At 37.7% G+C, this 21304-nt stretch overlaps 1 protein-coding gene across 1 annotated transcript in view; it reads left to right on the top strand.

The window, feature by feature from the left end:
* The window catches only part of NFATC3 (nuclear factor of activated T cells 3), a gene marked incomplete at its 5' end in the record, with an annotated part of 55185 nt that overhangs the window by 22009 nt on the left and 11872 nt on the right, over nucleotides 1–21304 (top strand). Inside the window, 6 exons of the mRNA XM_010175764.2 lie at nucleotides 5478–5677; nucleotides 6824–6996; nucleotides 7779–7919; nucleotides 10254–10309; nucleotides 10946–11072; nucleotides 12343–13395. Of these exons, the coding sequence (XP_010174066.2) occupies nucleotides 5478–5677; nucleotides 6824–6996; nucleotides 7779–7919; nucleotides 10254–10309; nucleotides 10946–11072; nucleotides 12343–13395 (1750 nt within the window). The remainder of the gene's footprint in view (nucleotides 1–5477; nucleotides 5678–6823; nucleotides 6997–7778; nucleotides 7920–10253; nucleotides 10310–10945; nucleotides 11073–12342; nucleotides 13396–21304) is intronic.

The following is a 21304-nucleotide window of genomic DNA, read 5'->3' as shown; positions in this document are numbered from 1 at the left end:
TTGCAGTTAATTGGTAAAAATTGTACCCGAAGTGTTGACATGCATGCATGAGTTCACTGTCTGCAGCATAGTAATGCAGCTGGAGCTGCTTTGGCTTATCCTGTAGTGACCTTCAGTCTTTAGCCTTCCAGCTTTAGTTTAACTTACGCATGCACTGACCTTTGCTATGGAAACGATATAGAAACACAAAAACAACTTGGCTGAGTTTCCTCCGGAGAGCAGTGGGTGGTGTGGCAGTATTCTGTTACAGGGAGGGTTTCTAGAGGTCAGTAGTGACAGTGTGCAGTAACTTACTAGTCTGCAGCACACTGTTTGCTACTCCTGGGAAAGTGGTATGGCTTTTTTTTCTTTTTTTTTTTTTTTCTTTTTTTTTTTTTTAATAAAATTAGTACCTTTTTTTGGTAGCGTGCAGCTTTAGGATTGCACGTTAATAGAGTAAATGCTGGAAGGTTCACTTGAAAATACACCTCAACCAACAGTTTAAGCTACTGTCTTTCTGTAAGTGAGCCACGAGTGAATCCTGGAGCATTTTTCTGTCGTGGTGATTCTCCAGCACTTACCAGTAGGCTGTAAAATGCTGTTAATTTAAATACCCATATTCTTATTTGTATCTATTGTCTGTTCTTTCCTAAGGTGAACTGAAGGTACAAATACCATGGCTTCATTTGGTATTTGAATAAAATGGAGTATCTCTTCTTTCAAGTTGATTATGTAGGTGTTTTCATTGAGAAACAATTAGCAATTTTTTTTTTCAGACTTAAATTTTTGGGCTGTTCACATACCGAATTGTGCATAAAGCAGATGAGGTAATAAAGTGTCACCCTGCTGTCAGTGAAACTAAGAGCAATCACCTTTTTTTTTTTTTTTTTTTTTTTAAATGAGGACAGAGCTGTATTTAAAAGGAATGCATTTTAAATTCCAAAAGATGTCATTTTTTTCTGATTTGAAGTTGATTTGGGGTAGTAAGTCTCCCTAATTATTTACAAGACAGGTATTGCATCACTAACAGCCTTTCAGGCTCCAAATATCATCTTTCTTTTGGGGGAGAGATGACACCTTTCCTAGGAGAGAGAAGATAGTTCAGGTTCTGTGATAATTCAGTCTCCAGAGGGGACCAAGCGTGGTGGGCAAAACGTTCTGCTTTGCTTCCAATGTAAAGGTTTTGTGTAGGGGGAGACATCCAAGGCTTACTCACCAGGATTATTCATACATGGACTTCCATACTCTTCAGCAAACTGCTGAATGCACCTGCAGTTAAATAAGGTGAATTGACAGAGTAATCCAGCAGTGTGCTCTGTTCTTAGGAATGGTGTGACACAGACTGTCTTTAATTACGTGGTGCTGGGCACAGGGCGTTGGTTTCACTGAGGGCTGTGAATGATGATGTAATAGAAATTACATGGGACATGCAGGTATCGTCTCCACAAGCTGTTGGATCATTTTCTACCTACCCCCTTGGCTCACTGGTCCCCACAGGCTCTTCTCTTTGATTACAGACACTCTGTAAATTTTCAGTTTTACTCTTGCAGAATCCATGTTATGCCTGGAGTTGTCCACTCACTTATTGGACAAGATTAAAGGGGAAAATGTTAATTCTAAAGCACAAGTTTGTATACTAAAGGTTGGAGGGTTTGGGGTTTTTTTTGTCAGTTTGGAGTTTTTTATTCAATGTGTTTTAGACCATCTCTCCAGCTGCTTCAGCATTTTAGCCAGGCACAAGGCTGTCTCCTCAGCATCCACAGCCTATTAAGCCATTGGGCGTTTCGCTGTACATGCAGCTGTTGGAACCACGAGGGCACTATGCAACCTGTTCACTGCAATAATTTCCTTTTTATGTGGCTCCTGTCACTGGGATCAGACCCTGACTTACACTCTAAAATGTGGGACACAGGGTTATTCTTTTCTTCCTCACCTCCCCACTTACTTGCCACAGTTATTTGCACACATCGGTTGTATTTATGGTTTTATGTTGGTTTTCTTTATGCCGTTCTCTTTATTTTAAACCTTGAATAATTGCAGTAAATCATCTATAATGCAAAGTATGAATTGATGAAGTCTCTGCTACCTTGCCAATATGTTAGTGCTCTGCCTAGCCGTGTGTATAGCCTGGTACCTGTAACAGGACTTATTGCAGATCCGTTACAGCAATTCATTGGGGACAAAGCCTGGTGTAAGCATCCAGGTGGCACAGTTAGGGGCGGGGGACCTTGCTGGCTTGCTTGTTTGTTTTCAGACTGGTTTACACTAGCATGGCTTTCAAGTATGCATGAAATGTTCAGAGTTTTGTCCTGATGTTATTACAGAACACCTGTAATTACGAGATGCCTTATTTCTGTGTTTCTATATTATACCATGCATAGGTTTCTTTTAAGTTACTCTAAAAGTGTATTCTGTTTCATTATTATGTTTTTCCTTGGGGCACTGGATTTGTTGTTTGCTTTTGTTCCCTTTAATATATAAACCAGAAGGAAAGTGGCTAAAGCTGGTACTACTGTGTGGGGTCTTGTGGGGTTTTTATTCTTTCTTTTGAAGCCATAGTAGCATAGTTCCAAAGCTCTGCCTTGGTGTAGCTCGGAGGTACTGCAGTGATGTGAGACAGTCAGCAAGCACACGAGCTTGTATCACGAGAGCATCATACAGAAAATGCACTGAATTACCTGCTGATAAATAACTAACCTGGTGGGGAGGTGGGCATTTTTTGTCACTTTCCCACCACTTTCCCCTCCCATGACCTGCTTGCAGAACCCAGCCTTGTACATCTTTCACAGTGTGTCTGGGCGAGCGCAGGGGGTGAACCTTTGCTCAGGGATAATAGAAGCAAAACTGGTGTTAGCCAGGGCTTTGAGCAGTTCCAGTGTCGCAAGCGGCCATGGAGCCTCACAGGCAGTGCCACTGCAGCTGCTGGCACCGGCTGGATTTCGCTGCAGTACATCGGGCTCCTGCTCTGTGGGGGTTTCTGTAGAGGACAGTTTCTCCACTGGCTAGACAGACCCAGCGTGGTTTTATGAATATCCCTCCCTCCCCTGTCTCTCATATCTCTAGTATCTCTAGAACTCGTTGTGTGCATGTCCGTTGTTAAGGACGGGGAAGATAGCTTTAACTGGAAATTAGCTTTGTCACAGTGACCCCATTTGGAAGCTGTTCAAATTTTTGAATAGGTCTGCCTGGTAATTTATATAATTCCCAGTATGAGAGTGAACACATCTAACAAACGTCATGTTTCGGCTGTGTTCCATTGTGGTAAGATTTAATTTTAACTCTGAGGAAAATGGATGGTGGAGTCAGTGTTGAGAACTTGGGACAAGGTGGCTGCTGTAAATGCTAAACTAATACATGACCTTAAATTTTCTTTAAACAACTAAAATAATTCAGATTCATAGAAATTATGAAAGATATTGATTTGGTATTTAAAAAAAAATATTTTGGAAAAATGTTGGAATCCTGAATCAAGGTTTGTTGTGGGGTTTTTTTTTCTGGATTTGGGTCTGTACTGAGAATTCCAGTGAGAACAAAACTATTTTACATATTTGACAGAACAAAAAGCTTGCAAATAATAGACATACATATAAAATGCAAATAAATTGGATCATAAATTTTTTGGATATATGTCAGTTATAGGACAGGACATTCCTTTTTTTTTTCTCCATTCATTGGAGGGGGAAAAAAAAAGTGGAATGGGCGTTTTCTAGGAGAGCAATGTCATAATGCTGTGACTGTAACAAATAATATGTTTGATCTCTCAACCTTCTGTGTCAGCTGCTCCAGACACGTGTGTTGTTGGTGGGGAACAGTTAATACGCTGTAGCTTGTCTGCACTATGTCTCTTTCAGGAATTATTTTAGCGTGCGTGTGCGCTGGATACCAAGTGGTGAAGAACAAGCCTCGGTTGGTTTGGGTTGATTTGAGTCAGCTCAGTTTTATTTGGCTTAGGTGGTCTAGATTTTGGCTGTTCTGCTTCTCAATCACATTTAACCTCACTGGTCAGACGGGAAGAACACTAACTAAAATATGAGCACACTGTTGTATCCAGATGGATTAATTAATGAGTATTACACCTTGGACGAAAGCATTCATATAAGGCTGAAAGCTTTGAGGGTGGGTCTTTAAAGTTCCAGACTTCTGTCAGAAACATTTTCTGTTCTTGATTGAGAAAGCCCTAACAGAAGTGACAGGACTGGTAGCTGCTGTCATAGCCATAAGTTGAAAATAGAAAATGGTGTTTATTTGGTGCAGATAAAACTTCTTGCCGATACCAGTGCGTCAAGAGAGAGGGAATGGACAGTGCTCCCGATTTGTGGGTGTGCTTTGGGTTTTTGTACTGCTGACTACTGGTGTTAAATGCCTCTTGTAAGTATGTTAAATTGACATGGTTTTTTTGTTTTTTAACTGTTAGCTCTGTAACAAGCTTGGATAATATTGTTGTGTGACCAAATAACTCTCCCTAGAGACAAAAATATTGACATGACAAAACCACATTTAAAGAATGACTGTCTGGCCCTCCCTCCAGTTTGAACATAAGTTGATGTTGAAGTCGATGAAATGTAAATTTGCTGCATTGCTTTTTAGAAATTATATAACTTGCAGTGTGCATCAGTCTGCCAATTGCAGGGGGCTGAAGAAAACTTCATGGATTTATAAGATATTTTATAGGCTTTGGATTTAAAATTGCAGTGGTTGAAGGAAATGTGCATGTTACTGTTGATTAAATGTTTCCTTAAAACTTTGGGATAATATGTTACCAGTGTGTGATCATAAACCCACCTTGGTCTGTTCTATTTTGTTTAAGTTTCTTTTTTTCTGATGTTTCAATGTGTTATGTGCCGTCCACTGGTAGCTCAAGGAACAGGTGGTTGTATGACAACTGAGTATGCACTGGTGGTTAATCTTCCATTTTAAAAAAAGAAAGATGCATGAATTAACATTTACCAAATTCTGGTTTTTAAAATGTTTTCTTTGCCAAAAATAAACTATACTTGATTTTCTAGCTATGTATTAAATTTTCTTTGTCCTAACATAATACATTTGCATTCACAAAACCTCTTGAGTTTTATAAAGTCACTATTGCATTCCATAGTAGAAAAACTACACTTCAGAATATTTTTAGTATTTCTAGAAACGAGGTGTATCTTATTAAAATTGATAATTCAGTTTTTATTAGAAACAATATCAGAAATGCACCTATCACATAGCTTTGATGTAGAGATTCTGTAGATAAAATTATTCTTTCTCTTGGAGAGATTCAGAAGTAATAAAGATATTTTAATACCAATTTGTTTTGGTAAATGTTGTTGCTGATATTTGTGTTAGGGGACAGATACCTGTACTCCATTTCTGATTTCTGAATGCATCGAAGAAGATTTTAATTAAATACTACTCTGACTCTCAAATCTTTGTAGTAGTTGTGTATTTATATTATGCACACACAAATGCAGTAAAAATCAACTAATGTTTTAATATTACATCTACCTTTTCATCAGCTCCTGGGCTACAGTGAAAAGCCAGTAAACCTACAGATGTTCATCGGAACAGCAGATGATCGCTACTTGAGACCTCACGCGTTCTACCAGGTGCACCGAATCACTGGAAAAACAGTCGCAACAGCTAGTCAAGAGATAATCATTGCCAGCACCAAAGTTTTGGAAATACCCCTTCTTCCTGAAAATAACATGTCAGCCAGGTACGCTGCAGCTGTTTTGTTGCTATGTGGTTTGTTTGGTTTTTTTTCATTTGTAGAAGGTGAAAGAAAAATTGTGTAAAATAGCATCTTTTCCACAAATATGGGTCATGATTAAGACAGACACCTCTCTTTAAGCATGCCAATATTAAAAAAAAAATAAATAAATAACTGTCAGGTAGTCAGAAGTAAAGGAGTTAGGGAGACAGGGAAGCTGACACGAGTGACAGGGAGGTGGAGGGGTGCTTCTGGAATTGTACTTCCCCGTAACAATCCCCATCCATACATATGACTCTGCACTGTAGGTTACTGGCCGGTAGAGTTCTTGTTTGATTTTACTAAGACATGTGCCTTTTTTTCTATGAAAATACAGTCATACAGTTTAGTGGCTTGTTTCTTGATTGAATGTGGTGATTTCAAGCCTTTTCCTTGGTTTGATTGTGTTTTTATTTTTAGCAGTTACATTATTCTGACTTCAGGTCCTGCCAGATAGAATGTGCTAAATACTAGCTTCACAGGTAGTTACAGCAGCAGTGAAACAGTCAGTGAGCAGTAAAGCACCATTATGTGTTTATGTAACACTTTTATTTCTTACCGAGACTTCTGAAGTCAGCTTAGGTTTTCCTAGTTGCAGACATCATGCTGGTTCTGTTGAACGCTACGAACCCACATGATGTGCAAGATAACACCCCTCCCAAACTTAGGTATAGGTGGTACTTCATTAATGTGTGTGGCATATGAATAATGAGTAACTGTGGAATGGTAGGTGGGATTTGATGGCTTAACTTTGGTTGTTCTCTAGTCCTTCCTAAGGCAGAATTATAGGTCTCTAGCTCCTTGTAAATAATGTTTACTGTGTCCAGTAATTTCAAAGGTTAAACAATGTGCAATAACACATAATCTTGTAAAGGTTCAAAAAAGCAGCAGCTAGACATTTATGAGACAGAATGTTTCAACAGAATACTTGCTACCATTTTTGACATGAACAGATCTTTTAATCTCAGACATTTAAAATAAGATAACATGGGGAAAAACCAGAATGCTCTTCATTCTTTAACAAAAGAAAGGCTTACAGAGTATACTTTGGCAATAGTTTGATTCATTTTCTTCCATTTCTCTTCTAATCCATCCATCCTCACCAATCTCCAGTATCGATTGTGCTGGTATTTTGAAACTTCGCAATTCAGATATAGAGCTCCGTAAAGGAGAGACAGATATTGGAAGAAAGAATACCAGAGTGCGACTTGTGTTTCGTGTTCACATCCCACAACCTAGTGGAAAGGTCTTATCTCTGCAAACTGCTTCCATACCTGTTGAATGCTGTAAGATTGCTTTAACTCTACATAATTTATACTCTTTTTCTGCATGTGTCAGTAGTATTGTCATTCTGACAATATTTATTGTCAGAATTATGTATAACAAATGAATGAAAAAAGCATTTATGAAAAGAGCAAAATTACAAAAATTTAATATATATTTATTTAAAGATGGTGCTTGCCAAAAGGCAGCCTGAAGGTTTGGAGGAAAAACAACGTTTTGGGTTTTAAACCTAATAGTTCAGTCACACAGCGAGCGGCTTCAGTAGTTCCTGTATATGAGCAGAGGCAGCTGCTGTATCTCAATGATAATAAATACTCATTTCAGAATGAACTAATACCATTTCATTTACAACAGTCTGTACCATTACTTGGCTTTATACAGCACTACCTCATGAACAGCTGAACTTCGACAGTTCTTGTGTTAAATGCTGGCATTAAGGAGTCAAAAATATGACCTTAAACAATCTGCATTTCTCCTAGAATTCATTGTGCCTGTAAAATATTGAAGTAATTCTTAAGCCAATATTCCTAAACTAAAAATTTAATTTGCTGTAACAGTAGAGACTGTTGGGATTCATGGCTTTTGTGTGTTTCTTTTCTGTAATTGTATGATTTTAACATAGTTTTAACAACAAAGATCAGTCATACACAAATATGATTTATATATGTAAATAGATATTTTCATTTCACCCCTGATTCTTCAAGTTAGGATGATAAAAGAAATGTCACTATGATTCAAATTGTGAATAATAATTTTTCTTTTTTTAAAAAATTTTTTTTTAAAGCTCAGCGATCTGCTCAAGAGCTTCCTCAGATTGAGAAGTACAGCATCAATAGCTGCTCAGTAAACGGAGGCCATGAAATGGTGGTGACAGGATCCAATTTTGTTCCAGAATCCAAAATTATATTCTTTGAAAAAGGACAAGGTAAATAGTATCTTACCTTTTTTTCCTTGAAAACAAACAGAAGCACTACCTAAGCTTGATTTTAGGAAGTAAGGATTTAAAAAAAAAAAAAAAAAAAAAAAGTTAAGTCACAAGTAGTAATCTGAAACTTCAGTTTGGGCACTGACCTATATGCTGGTTGGTAATTATTAATGAAATAGTACTTGTGATTCAGGAAGATAATTACTGGCTAAGTTAGTTGAAAGATGCTGTTGATAGATCATACCCCGTATTTTCTCCTTGTTATTATAAAAAACTGAAAAAATAAGCATGGGAATTAATGGAAATGTACTATTTGTCACTGATGTCATGTTACATCTGATTTAATCACTGCATAGGAACAGACTTACTCCTGAGCTAATGAAGTAACAGTTAGAAAACACTACAGGTTTCTTTTTTCTTTCAGTATATTTGTGTAAGATTTTCTATAGAAGTTACTCTTCAAGGGATGCATATTTTAAAAAGTCTCAAGATCTGGCTCAGGTTAGGGCTGCAGCTGTGTCTGTGCCTCGTGTCCATCTGCAGTCAGGCAGGGGTGCAGGTGGATAAAGCACTGGCAGTCAGCGGTGGTATGAACAGCAGCCTTCTGTGCAAACATTTGTGTGCTTGACCAGCCAGCCGAGTATTTAATTGCCAAGAAATCAGAAATATTATAGTCAGTTACATTTCATGATTCTCATTGTCTGGAATGCAAGTTCAGTGTTCTAAGGAACACTCAGTCATGGGTGAGAACTGCAGCACATGTACATTAGTGAAGTTCAGTACTACACTGTAGGCACACACTTCAGTTAAAGCACACTAAAGAGACAGCATTGTCATGCAGTGACACGTTCAGAAAAAAATTAACTGCTTCCTACTGACCTCATGAAATGAAAAAAATATTCTTGGAGAGGGTAGTAGATTAAATCTTTCAGTCTAATATATAGGAAATAGAACCTCAAAGTAAGCAAGAAATTTGCAGATTTTGGATGAACATTTCTAACCCATCTTTCTTTAAAGGTAAGCACAGATGTGAAGGCTTTTTTTTTTTTTTAACCCATGTTCTAACTCTCTTCTTTCACTTTTGCAATGATACAGCTCCATAAACTAGAGAATTTAACACCAAAAATACTGTCAAGTACTTCTTAGTTTACTACAACTGGATATAATGAATGTTTTGCAAGTTTCCTTTGTTTTTGTTTTGTAGTGTACACAGGCACACACACACACACCAGTACATATATGTATGTGTTACTCAGAGGTGTTCAGTTACTCAGCATTCCTTGTGGTTCTGTAGCTCTTCTGCATATACATCTTGGTCTTAATGTTTCTCAAACTAAAATGCATGAAAAACAGTTGAAGATTTAGAGCTAGCTGTCTTAATACATAGAGTTCCTTTTTTTCCCTGATTGTCCCTTTAATATAGAGAGCATAAAATGTGAACATTAAATTAGCATTGCTGTGACCTGAATACCGATTTGAACTGTTTTTTAAAACAGTAGCAAAAGTAAGTCATTAAAAAAGAGAAGTTTGCAACCGAGTCCCATTCTTGTACATCTTATTATTTCCTGAAATATTTAAGTAAGAGTTGGGGCTTTTTTATTAGGGAATACTACATAAGTGAGGGTTTTATGTAATAATGTATTTTGGCACTCAGCTTGACTGCAGCTAGACAGTGTTCCCTGCTAACCTGTACAAAGCCCGGTAATCGAGAGAACCAAGTGCTAGATCAAGGCTAATGGGTTATGCTGGGTCAGAGCAGAGAGAGGTTCACCGAGGTGATTTACTCCCCCACAACACAGACAGCTTGTCAAGCATTTGAACTACAGGGTCTTTCGGTTCAGGGGCAGGTGTTTGTTTTAAATGTATAACCTGTGGGTATGTGCATGAAGATACGGCATATGTTATCTCTCACATGGTGACTTAACCTATACGTCATCAGCCCGTTTGTTTGAATAATCACAAGTGTTAGTAGTAATTTAACTACCTTTCAAAAATATTTTTAGGAAAAGGAGGAAAAAGAAAATCCCTCTGCACACTTACAGTACATGCTGCCTCCTCTGGAATTAAATCTAACTGAATGGAGTCAGCAGGTCCTGTTAAAATGCAGAGTCCTGCACAACAGTCAGCTTACAGACCATGGCTGTAGTGCTGAAACTCCTAAAGTATCTCGATACTTTACACTTTGTTTACAATATATCTGTAAGTCAAATGGCCTCTTTATGACTGAAATAAATGCAGATTTATATTAGGTATTTAAGTATTTTTAAGATAAAGTATTTAATTAAGTGTTTTAGAAAATGCTTTTTGCTTGAATTTGTAAATTTCTCTCAACAGATGGACGACCTCAGTGGGAGGTAGAAGGGAAAATAATTAGGGAAAAGTGTCAAGGGGTGAGCAACAATTTTTCTGCCTTTGGAAAGCTTTCTGTTTTAAGATGGGAAACTAGACATCTTCGTTGTTGTTCTGAAATTTAGACTTTATTTAGTAAAGTAAGTTGATCATTGGTTGATTCAGACAGACTACTGGAGACTTCTAAATTGGCTTAATACTATAAAGTAGCCATTAAGATGATACTTTGAAGGAACTGGAAGTAGTGTGCTTGTTGTAAAAGCAATGAGAAAAGAAATAGAAAATTAAAAAAAGAAAACTGAAATAACTTTGCTAAGATGACAAAGAATTTCCAGTGTATTAAAATTTTTAAGAGCTTAATGATAAAAAATGCTGCTGTTTGACTGCTAGAGGGTTTTTATGTTCTCACAGATAAATAAAGCATCCTTTTAGATGATGCATTCATTTAATTAAAAGCATTACCTTCAGAAGACTTGTGTTTAAAAAGAAAAAAAAGTCTCCAAAGACAGTTTGCTTATATAATGTTTTACTATGTAATATCCATAAACTTGAAGTTTACCAATTTCTAAATATCAGTTTGCTTTAGTTTTGCAGTAAGTGTGTTAGCTTTTCTGTAATTATTAACAGTTTCATTTGCATTTGATATGTAAAACTTTTTTGTTTCAACTTTCATACAGGCAAACATCATACTTGAAGTTCCTCCATACCATAACAAAACCATTACAGCTGCAGTTCAGGTGCAGTTTTATCTCTGCAATGGCAAGAGGAAAAAAAGCCAGTCTCAACGTTTTACTTATACACCAGGTATTAAATAAAAAATTGAACAATTGCAATTTAAAGTAGACTTTTGTCTGAAAATAATTCATTCAGTCTTAAACCTTTGACAGATAAATAAGACTACCTTTGAATTGTTTGTAAAACAACTTACTTAAGCTTGTCAGAGTAATAAGCTACAGTGCTGATTACAGCCAGGTATTTCTTTGGTACACTTTTTACAGAATAATTTGCATTGCACTTTTCTTTGTGAATGATGGTGAATCTCAGAAGCTGCTCTTCTAAATAACCCTAGTGATGACACAGAGGACAGTGAGATCATAGAAGAACAGGTTTTACCCCCCCAATGTAAAAAAACCCCTCGTGTTTAGATACAAGGAAGATAAAAGAATATTTTTTGCCCTTTCTGACCGCACTGCAGCATGTTGAGAGAAAACAGTTTGTACCTTAGCCAGAAGCAAAAGCTGTACATGTTAACTGTACATGTAGTTATGGTATGAGGAAGGGGTTGCTACTAAAGATGCAACACCTACTGCTCCTCTACCTGGCACTTCTCTCTCTCTTAAGAAATCCATAGCCAGTTAGAGCAGTCAGAATTCACAAGGTGCAAGTGCTGGCGCTAGACCCTTTGGAGGACCTGAAGTCAGGTATCTGAAGGAATCTTTAAAGTCAGATATGGATATTGATATAAACTTGTTAAAGCTCATGTGTATGCTGACAAAGCCAACTCCCATTAGTGTATGCTATTTAAGATAAGTTTTGCTCACTTGTGCTCTAAAATCACCTACTTTCCTGTGTGATTTAAGCAATGTTACCTCGGTATTTGGTACACGAAATACACGTTAATTATGTTACCAGACTTACATGGTATTTTTCAACCATTCTTGAGAACAACAGCTCCGAAGATACATTTTAAAGACACATTTTAAACTATATTTTTGTTTGAGAAACTCATTTAAATGGTGTAATGACACTGTTTAAATAAGAAGCAAGTTTAATTATAACTGCACCTGTTATTGCACAAACATTTTAAAATCCCTTTTTTCTATAAATATAGATAACAGTTTTTTTAATAGTGTATTGTATAAAGTAGTAATTGAGCAGTTACAAAATTAAGCAGCTAAAATAGAATTCTGGCTTTTAAGCTGTACTTTATAAAAATAATGAAGTGGAGCAAAAGAAAGGAAATTGGAGCAAGGACAGTGGCAGTGCTGTTGTGGCTCTTAAACAGCCGTTGGCTTGTATTTATCACAGGATACAAACGGGCTGGAATTCTAACACGTCGTTTTACTTTCTCTAGTTATAATGAAGCAAGAGCACAGAGATGAGGTGGACTTGTCTGCTGTTCCATCTTTGGCCCTGTCTCACGCAAGCAGCGTCCCGGGCCTGCATTCTATCCGAACTCAATTGCCTTCACCAGAGCAAGGGCATCCACATGACAACTTACTGTCCACGTCACCCAGGAGCCTCGTGTGTCCAGTTCAACCACCATACACAGCAATGGTGACCTCAGCAGTGTCCCACCTGCCACACATGCCAGGTAGAAACCTTAGTCCAAATGAAGAGTGTCATGTTTTGCCTCCTGCTGTTGTTCAGTCTTTTCAGGTAACATCAGCACCTCCTGTGAGGCCTTCCTACCAGCCTATGCAGTCTAACAATGTATACAACGGACAGTCTGGTCTTCCTATGAACTCTGCCTCTAGCCAAGGATTTGATGCTATTTCATTTCAGCAAGACACAGCTGTACCGCATTTGATAAATCTTAGCTGCCAAGCTCTACCACCAATGCAGTTTCATTCTTCAAATCCAGGTTCTGTGTCAACATCAAGCACAGCAGGGCACCCGCTAGCGCACCCAGCTCATTCAGGACAGTCATCTTCTCACCTGCCGTCCATGGGATTCCACTGCCCGAGCGCTGGGCAGGGCTCCATCCCTTCTGCCATGAGTCGGTCCCTCGGGCAGTCTTCTCCTCAGCTGCAGCAAGTCCCATACCATTCTACAAATCCAGTGTCCGCTTCATCCCCATCCCCGACAGCTTCCCACCCTTTGGTCCATTCACCACTGTCTGGACCTTCTTCACCCCAGCTCCAACCTCTGCCTTACCAATCTCCTAGCTCAGGACCTGCCTCCTCTCCCCCGCCAGCTGCTGTGAGTCACTCGGGACAGCACTCCCCTCAAGCACACAGTCCAGTATTGGGAGGTCTTAATGCAGCCTCGTCCCTAGGACACCACCCTGTGTGCGATTCATCTCCATTTTCACCAGATGGGGCAGCTATTAACATTAAACCAGAACCTGAAGATCGAGAATTTAATTTTCAAACAATAGGACTACAAGACATCACACTAGATGATGGTAAGTGGATATCATATTTTCATACTGGGATATAATCTATGTTAACCTACAAAGTGGGTGTGGGAGGGTTGCTTTGTTTTGTTTAGAACGCACTCCTCTTCACAGAAGTAAATTTGTATCATCAAAATGGGGTCTTATTTTTGTGTCCAAAGCAACAACTTATTTAAAACTAATGATCTCGGCTGCAAATCTGTAGTTATACAGTTCAAGTATTTTAGTCTAATTTGCCCATAGACTTTGTTTTTATCATAAAAGAGGGCCTGAGGATTAACGCCTACATATTGACACCTCATGTACAAGGAATTAATTTGAAGCCTTTTCTGATTGTCTTGTTGATATGTTCCAGTGAAAGTCATAATAATATAGATAAGTTGCATAAATGTAGTTTGGAGTCTTGTTTTAGAGTTGTCCCAGTTTTGAAGGGCAGGCTAGTCTTTTGAAAACCTCACACATGCATTTTGGCACTGTCTTAGTCTCCTCACAGACGTTCTGTAGGTGCGCTGTCATCGTTCAGCACCTCTGCTCGCAGTAGCTGTTTGCTTTCTGCTTACCACTCCAGCTGCCTTTTTGAGAAATTCACTTGTTTAACATAAACAGGACAAGGACAGTCTAGGGCTAAAAGCCAGGCTATAAAGTTCTCTAAATACTTGGACAGTGTTAATTTCCAAAACTTGTCCAACCAAGTGAAAAGAAAGAGATATCAGATCCTAAACATCAGACCATTTGAGGCAGAGATGCAAAGCAGTTTAAAGAACATGTCATGTTAATACGACTGGAAGAACAGAAGGCCTGGCCTTAAACGGTGTGTAAAACATGTTTGGTATTGATGATGGGAATCTTACTAGTATCTCTTTTCTACAATAGCCTTAAGTGTTATGGTGGGGTTTTTTAATCATCCCTAGTAATTACTTAATTGCATCAGCAGTAGCGTAAGGATATAAGTGTTGGCCATCTGTTAATTATCCATGTCAGTCCCGGTTTCTTGCATAAATGGAGTTTTGCTATTGTTACTTCCAGTCACTAGGAAGAAAATTTAATAAGAAACGTCTTTAAAGATGCAGCATACTAGGAAGGAAATGAAAGTGATAATATAGTTGGGCTTTCAGTTAAATGGGCACCTTAGTTAACAAAGTTCTTTTTAGAAACACTGTTTATCAACCAACTTTACTGCACTTGGAAAGGACAGAATAGACTGATTCTATCAAGAGACATGCTGAGGGGAGAAGAGCGAGGCTTTATGAAACAATGCAACAAAATAAACAACAAAAAAGCATTTTCTACTTTGGTACTAGAGGAGTGAGAAAGAAATCTAATATTTCAAGAAGTGTAATGTTAGAACCTACCTTTTTCTCATTCCCTTCCCTCCATACCCACAAAAAAGATGTAGAAATAAAAAAAATACAACTAAATACTGTAGTTAAGCTTTTCACAACATAAACAAAAGTATTTAGCATTTAGGAGCATCTTGGCAGTTTGTTTTTATCTGTTCAGAAATTACAATGAACACACAGTAATGAAATCCATTTTTTTCCCTATATCACAAATATTAGTTGCTTTTAGAAACTATTTTGATCACTTAACACAATGAAATTACCAAGTTGTTTCTGTGCTGACAAAGACATCGAATCACAGGAGAAGCTGCAAGAGCTACACTCAAAGTGTGGCCACTTGGTAACAGCTTAGAGGAGTGTAATCAATCTACATACAAGTCAGATGGCTACAGCTTTATCAGTTTCTTTTTTTAAGTAATGCTTGCTAGAGAAGTTTAAAGGAGGTCTGATAACTAGTGATTAAATAATTCACTTCCTATATGGAAAACTGAACGTGGTTTTAAATGCTAAATTAGCACTCGGCAGCAGCAATATGTTTGCAAGCATAAAGAGTATCTTTAATTCAGTTTAATATTCCTGTCATTTGATGATTGCTTGGGGCCTTGGGTTTGGGTTGGTTGGTTTTGTTTCTGGCTTTTTTTTCATTTCCAATCTGCAAATACAAATTAGGGGTTTAGCCTAAAACCTGCTGTTCCAAAAATCTTGAAGGGTATAGTGACAAGAAACAAACTGCTCAATTCTTTCAACATGAGTAAATGCTTCCTCTGCTTAATCAGCTTTAAATAAAAAAACCCCATGTTTAGACAAGAACACTTTTTTAATCATAAATCTAAGGTATTACTGTGGTTTAAAGAATAATTTCAAAATTTTTCTTTTGTGCATAATTGAATTTTAGTTTCTGTACAAGTAGAGCTAGACACAAATAGCAAATCATTTATTCTACATTAATGTTATAACAATTAAGGAAAAGAATCCAAACATAATTGCATACAGAAATGAATGTTGATGCCGTATGTTCTCCCAGCTCATATATCAAACCTGAAAGCTATATTTAGGTGGAAAATAGATTTTTAAGGGTTACCAATTAAGGCAAATAAACCTCTCAAAATAAAACACTAAGGCAGAGCCCATTGAAAATTTTATAAATATCATGTCTGGATTACTGGCATTAAATGTTTAAGTCAGTAATCTTGAAAAAAAGGTAAGGAAAAAAAAAAAAACCCACAACCCTGACAGTATAAATAGTCTTATTTCTTTTAAGTAATGTGCACTATTTCAAAATTAGCATAGTAGATACTGTTTTTGCCAAGAAAATAAAATATTTAAAAGAACTTTAACAAAATTTGAATGTAGTATGGAAGTGCTACCTCATGACAAAATTAGTCCTGGAATTACTAAGTTGTTTATCTTGACAAAGTATGATTTAAAATTAGATTTAAAATTAGTTACATAAATACCTTTAAGCAAGACTCCTAAAAGTGAATCTTACTGCCTCTTCACTCATGCTTTTTCTTCAAAACACATCCAAAAACCCTCTAATCCAGTACTTAATATAAAACTACAAAGCTGCTTCATCCATCAGTGATCAAGCCAAGAGCATCTGGATTAGTCTTGATCCAGCATCTCCTGGAAGGCGAAACACATCTGGATTCACCATTTATAGCTGCTCAGCACAGTCTAGTACACTTGCCAATGACCAGAACAGAGTATCTTTTTAAGTTTTGTTTTATTCCTTTGCCTTTACCGGTTAGAGCAAGCTGGGCTCTGTTCAGACTACAAGTGAAAAAAGATTACATAATTTAAAGGCAGATTAATTAAATTAAATTCTGGGTATCTGCAGAAAGGATATTTCCCCCCCCCCCCCCCCCCCCGAAGTTTGTGTGGTGCTCTGTTTCCTTGTTTTTTTGAACAGGATCTGGTTGATGTCTTTAGGCTTTTCTAATCTCCACCTTGAATTTGCTCTTTTGTTTGGCATCCCCTCTTCCCATTCTTGCTTCCTACGTGAAACACTTTCTAATTCACGTGACAAAACAAGGGATCAAAAGGCATGAGGACACCTAGATATGAAATTCAAACAATATTATAGAAAGCATTTTAAACATACACAATTTCAAAATGCTACCACTGCAAAGGTGTTGTGAAAGACAATACTTCTTTCTGCTTCAGTCTTTGCAGTAGTCAGTCTGCACAAGCTGGTAAACTTTTGGACTGGAACTACATAAATGCAGCTTCTTGCTCTTTATTTGTCCCTCGCTTTTCCTCCTCCACACCCCCCATCCTTAGTATGTTGGACCTTCTTTTTTTCCCTTACCATCTTTCAGCAAGTTTGCCCTCTGCCCAACTCCCCAGGCTACCGTTTCCTGTAGAGCATTTAGGGCTGCACGTAGGTATTAAATAAAGAAGCTGAAATGACAAGAAACAGGCAAGTTGGTAATTACTGTGCTCTCTTGTATTCTCATCTGATGAATGTCCCATTGCTTTCCCACTTGGAAAAATAGCTAGTCAAAGTTAGACTCCAGCTAGTTATCTGCTGAGGCCTTGTTCATTGCCCCCCACACACTTTAGTGTTCCTAGTGGTGGTTTACCTATCCCACTGTCAAGTTTTAGATTTAAATCTATTCTAATACTGTTGATCTAAAATTTAATCTCTTGTGTTTTGCAGTTCAGGAGTGAGTTTGTCTTGGATTTCATGGCTTTCTACAGTGATGAGATTTCTAACATGTACAACTATATTTAACCATTTTTAAGGTATTATGCTGGACTGTATTCAGCAAATCAGAATGACCTTCTACTAATCCTCTTTATATTTTGTTACTCATTGCATCTCCATTACATAAAGCTGGAGATTAGAAAATCTAGTATGTGGATTTACTAGAAATCATAACTAGAAATCCTCTAACCATTTTGTGTACATAAAGCAGTAAGTCTGCTTTGTCAGATGCATTCCACATCGAATTCTAAGCCATTTGCATTCATTCATTTTAATATGTCTGTGATAACTCTCTAGTTGATAAATGCTCTTGCTGGGAAGCTCAGAGTCTGATCTTTGCTGGAAAATTTGTACTTCTTTACAGGTAGCTTTTTACTGTAGCTTCAGCTTCACTTCTGGAGAATCACAGTAGTAACTAATAAGAAAGAATGACCATACTTTGTATTTCTCAATATATTTAAAGCTTGTGCATTAATAGGTCATTCTTAATTAAGGCAGTCTCCTGTCAAACAGAGCACTGAAGGTCTATAGAAACAAAAGATACTGAATGCTAGAGTCAAGCTTAGTATCTCGGAAAACAGCTCAAAAACCTGTCCTCTTGCTGGTGCAACTCAAACTTGAGATGTTCATCTCAAAATCAAACGGTTTTTTACTGTCTCTTAAGCACAGAACAAAATGTCACATCTTGCAGCATGCCCGAGATTGATTTGTGTGACAAGAACTCTGGCTCTAGCCTACATTGCACGTGGAACTCTCAGAATATTCCTGTTGATAAAAGCCATTCTGCAAATTATACTAATATAAACTGTTTAGTAAAGTTGTGTTCAAACTCCTCCTTTCTTAGGATTCTGTATATTAAATATATTGTCAAGCAGTATGGAGATATCAGTAAAAAGCAGTGTACAATTCTAATTCTTCTCATAAGCTTATAGGCTCCTGCAGTGAGATGTTGAGGTTGAGTAAGGTGGTAAGGCAGAGCCTGAAATGCACTGGAAGAGAATGGGAATCTACTTTTAGAAATGGGTAAGTGTTACGAATGAATAAAGAAAGATACAGACACTGAGCAGCAGATTAAAAGGAAAAGACTGGAACAGTGAGGAAAGGTGAAGAGAATGTTATCCATCTGGGGGTGTCAGCAGTTAAAGGATGCTATGACTGTATCTTCTAGTGGATTCATTCACTGTGTGCATAAAACCCATGCCAGCAAGGCATCTACTGAGAAGACCAGTTATAGGTTGCTGACATGTGAAGAACTTCAGCTAAATTCTCAGGTGCCTATGACCAGCTAATGTGTGAACCTTCCAATTTGTGGCTGAGAGCCACAGAACACCTTGGAGCTAACTCAAAATAAGCTCCACTAGTTGCAGATTCCCGTTTAAGAATTGGAAGAGGTTAGAAACTTATTCTGTGAATGCAAGTGGCATGTATGCAGCGTGGTGCAGGCGCTTGCAATAGTAGCTGAACTAGAAGGAGAGGGCGTGCCCTTGTCATGCTGGCAAAAGCATGCTCAGACACTTTGGCACTGCTTTCCCCCGCGCAGCACGTGTCCTCCAAGGTTCACGCTTCATACTTACTATGTTAGACTCATCTGTCTTCTTGTGTGAGAGAGGAGGAGTAAACATATGACTTAAATGAGTTGTTTTCACTGTGGTGTATAAATGCAGTGTGACATCATAACCATGACATGAACAGGGATATTTATTACCATACCACATCACTGCAGAGTTTGGGCTGTGACGCTGCAGTCGCATCCAGTCTGTCTATACAACTATAAACAATGTGCACAGGAAAACTATACTCCTCTTCAGGTCTCTTACAGCCTTCTTTCATCAGTTAATTAAAAAAAAAAAAAAAAAAGTACTTAGTTAAGTTGGTATTGAACTTAAAATTACCAAAAGCAAACCTGTCTTATGGCTTGAAATGCTACCTTGCAAGGCACCCCACCATGTCCCTGATAGTTTGCCACTGTCCTATGAAAAGACTGAGGGGCCACTATAGGTTGGTGGGTTTTTTTGTTGTTGGGGGTGGGGTTTTTTGTTGTTGTTTTGGGGTTTTGTTTGGTTGGTTGGTAGGTTGGTTTTTGGATTTTTTTTTTTTAGGGAAAGTTGACACTGTACTACTTGCTGGTCACATGGAGTCAAAACCAGGCTAAATATACTGCTGTGCCCAATGTGATGTAGCTGGAGGGATCCTTAATATAAATGCAGCTGATAGGACTATCTGGAGCTGACAAAAGGCAGCCTGTATCAAAGGAAGCGTGTGCTTCAAATCTTTGAGATTTGCTGAGCCTCATTACATCTGTAAATGCAGCAATTCACTGATCTGTCCTCAGACACATGAATTCCAAGGTGAATGCAGCACTACTACCAAACCTAGAGAGTTTATATGATCTGCCATATAATTATATCAAACTTCTCTTTGCAAAGACTATTTTAAAAATGCACTCTGTGCTACTTACTCAAGTGACACTGCAAACAAGCATCATTCTAGAATATTTTGGGGGATCTACTTTTCTAAAACCAGTACATGTTCTGGTTTTCTAGTTTTAAGTCCCACTGCCCACACACCCTACTTCAGTTCAGTACTAGTAAAAGAGACACAGCTAAACTTATAATCAGGTAGTTTACTACAGAAATGAAGTTGCGTGACTCCTGCAGGAAGAGATCCTGAAAACCAAAGGTTGAACTCCAGTACCTTTTTGTGTGCCTGTATCTGTAACAGAACTCTAATTTTAAGTTAACTTACTGCTTTGACCCAAATCTGGTGCAGATAATTGAGGTTTTAAAGTTTTTCTTAACCTTTATTTACTTTAAGGGAGGAACCAAGACAAAGAGGTGGTTCATAAAAGTATGAATTTTTGATCAGTTAAATAGATGTATCTACAGGATGCCAGTTTTCTTGATTTCTATTTAAATTTAATAGTTTAAATTTCAGTGTTACATTCTTTGGGTACAAAACACATTTTAGGATTGTTTAAGGCAGTAAAAACCTTTCTCAAATGTTTATGAAATTGAGTTAGAAAGGTATTGTTAATGTATGTTTATCTGGGACCTCAAGTTCTACCTGACTTAAGTGTGTGTTGAACAAAATCCTTATGCTTTAAAAGGCTGTTGCTTTATTTACTGCATTTCACAAACAACAAATATTGTGTGCCTGAGGCAAGTGCATGCTTCATTCCAGAAGGTGCTGGCAGGAGACATGTTACATGTGCTACATGGCATGTTCTGTTAGGAATTTGAAAAAGCAAGAACTCAATAGTGTCAGCAGCTTTGTTAGGACATCAAGAACCTCAGAATCCCTCTATGTATGAAATCAATTAGTAAAATTGCTCAGAATCATATTTCTCTGCTAAAGTGACAGATAATCATTACTGTATAAGCTATGCAGACTTTATGGGGCAGAGACTGTTGCTTAGAAGAGCTAATTAACTCCACTGCTCTCTCTGGAGGCTTTTTGTCAGTGTGTTTGTTGTCTGCTCCTTTGAAAGCCTGAGCTTTAAAGAGGATTGACTGTAAAAGTTAATTTGTTTCATCCCAAGGTAGTTTTCTGCCCATCTCCCTGGATTCATTAGATCTTTATTTAACTGTCACTTTCTTGCTGGTTCTACCATAGTTGTTGGGAAAAATGTTCTTTTCTTAATCTCCTATTATTTTACAAGAATTTGTCCTTCATCCACTCCTTTCCTTCAAAATGGCAGTGGACGTTTTCATTGAAACCCAGATAATACCTCCACTTCCTGTTTAAATACATACAACTTCATGCTTTAAACAAATAAACATAAGACGTTACCCAAAGAAAAGTAATTTAAACTGCTTGAATTTCAGGAGGGAGTAAGAATAGACTCTCATTCTCCCAGGAGTCATCCCTT

This window comes from Antrostomus carolinensis, unplaced genomic scaffold, assembly GCF_000700745.2.
Source record: "Antrostomus carolinensis isolate BGI_N321 unplaced genomic scaffold, ASM70074v2 scaffold10519, whole genome shotgun sequence".
Taxonomy (NCBI): Eukaryota; Metazoa; Chordata; class Aves; order Caprimulgiformes; family Caprimulgidae; genus Antrostomus; species Antrostomus carolinensis.
The sequence above is the reverse complement of the archived record's forward strand: the minus strand, read 5'-3'. Positions and strand labels throughout refer to the sequence as shown.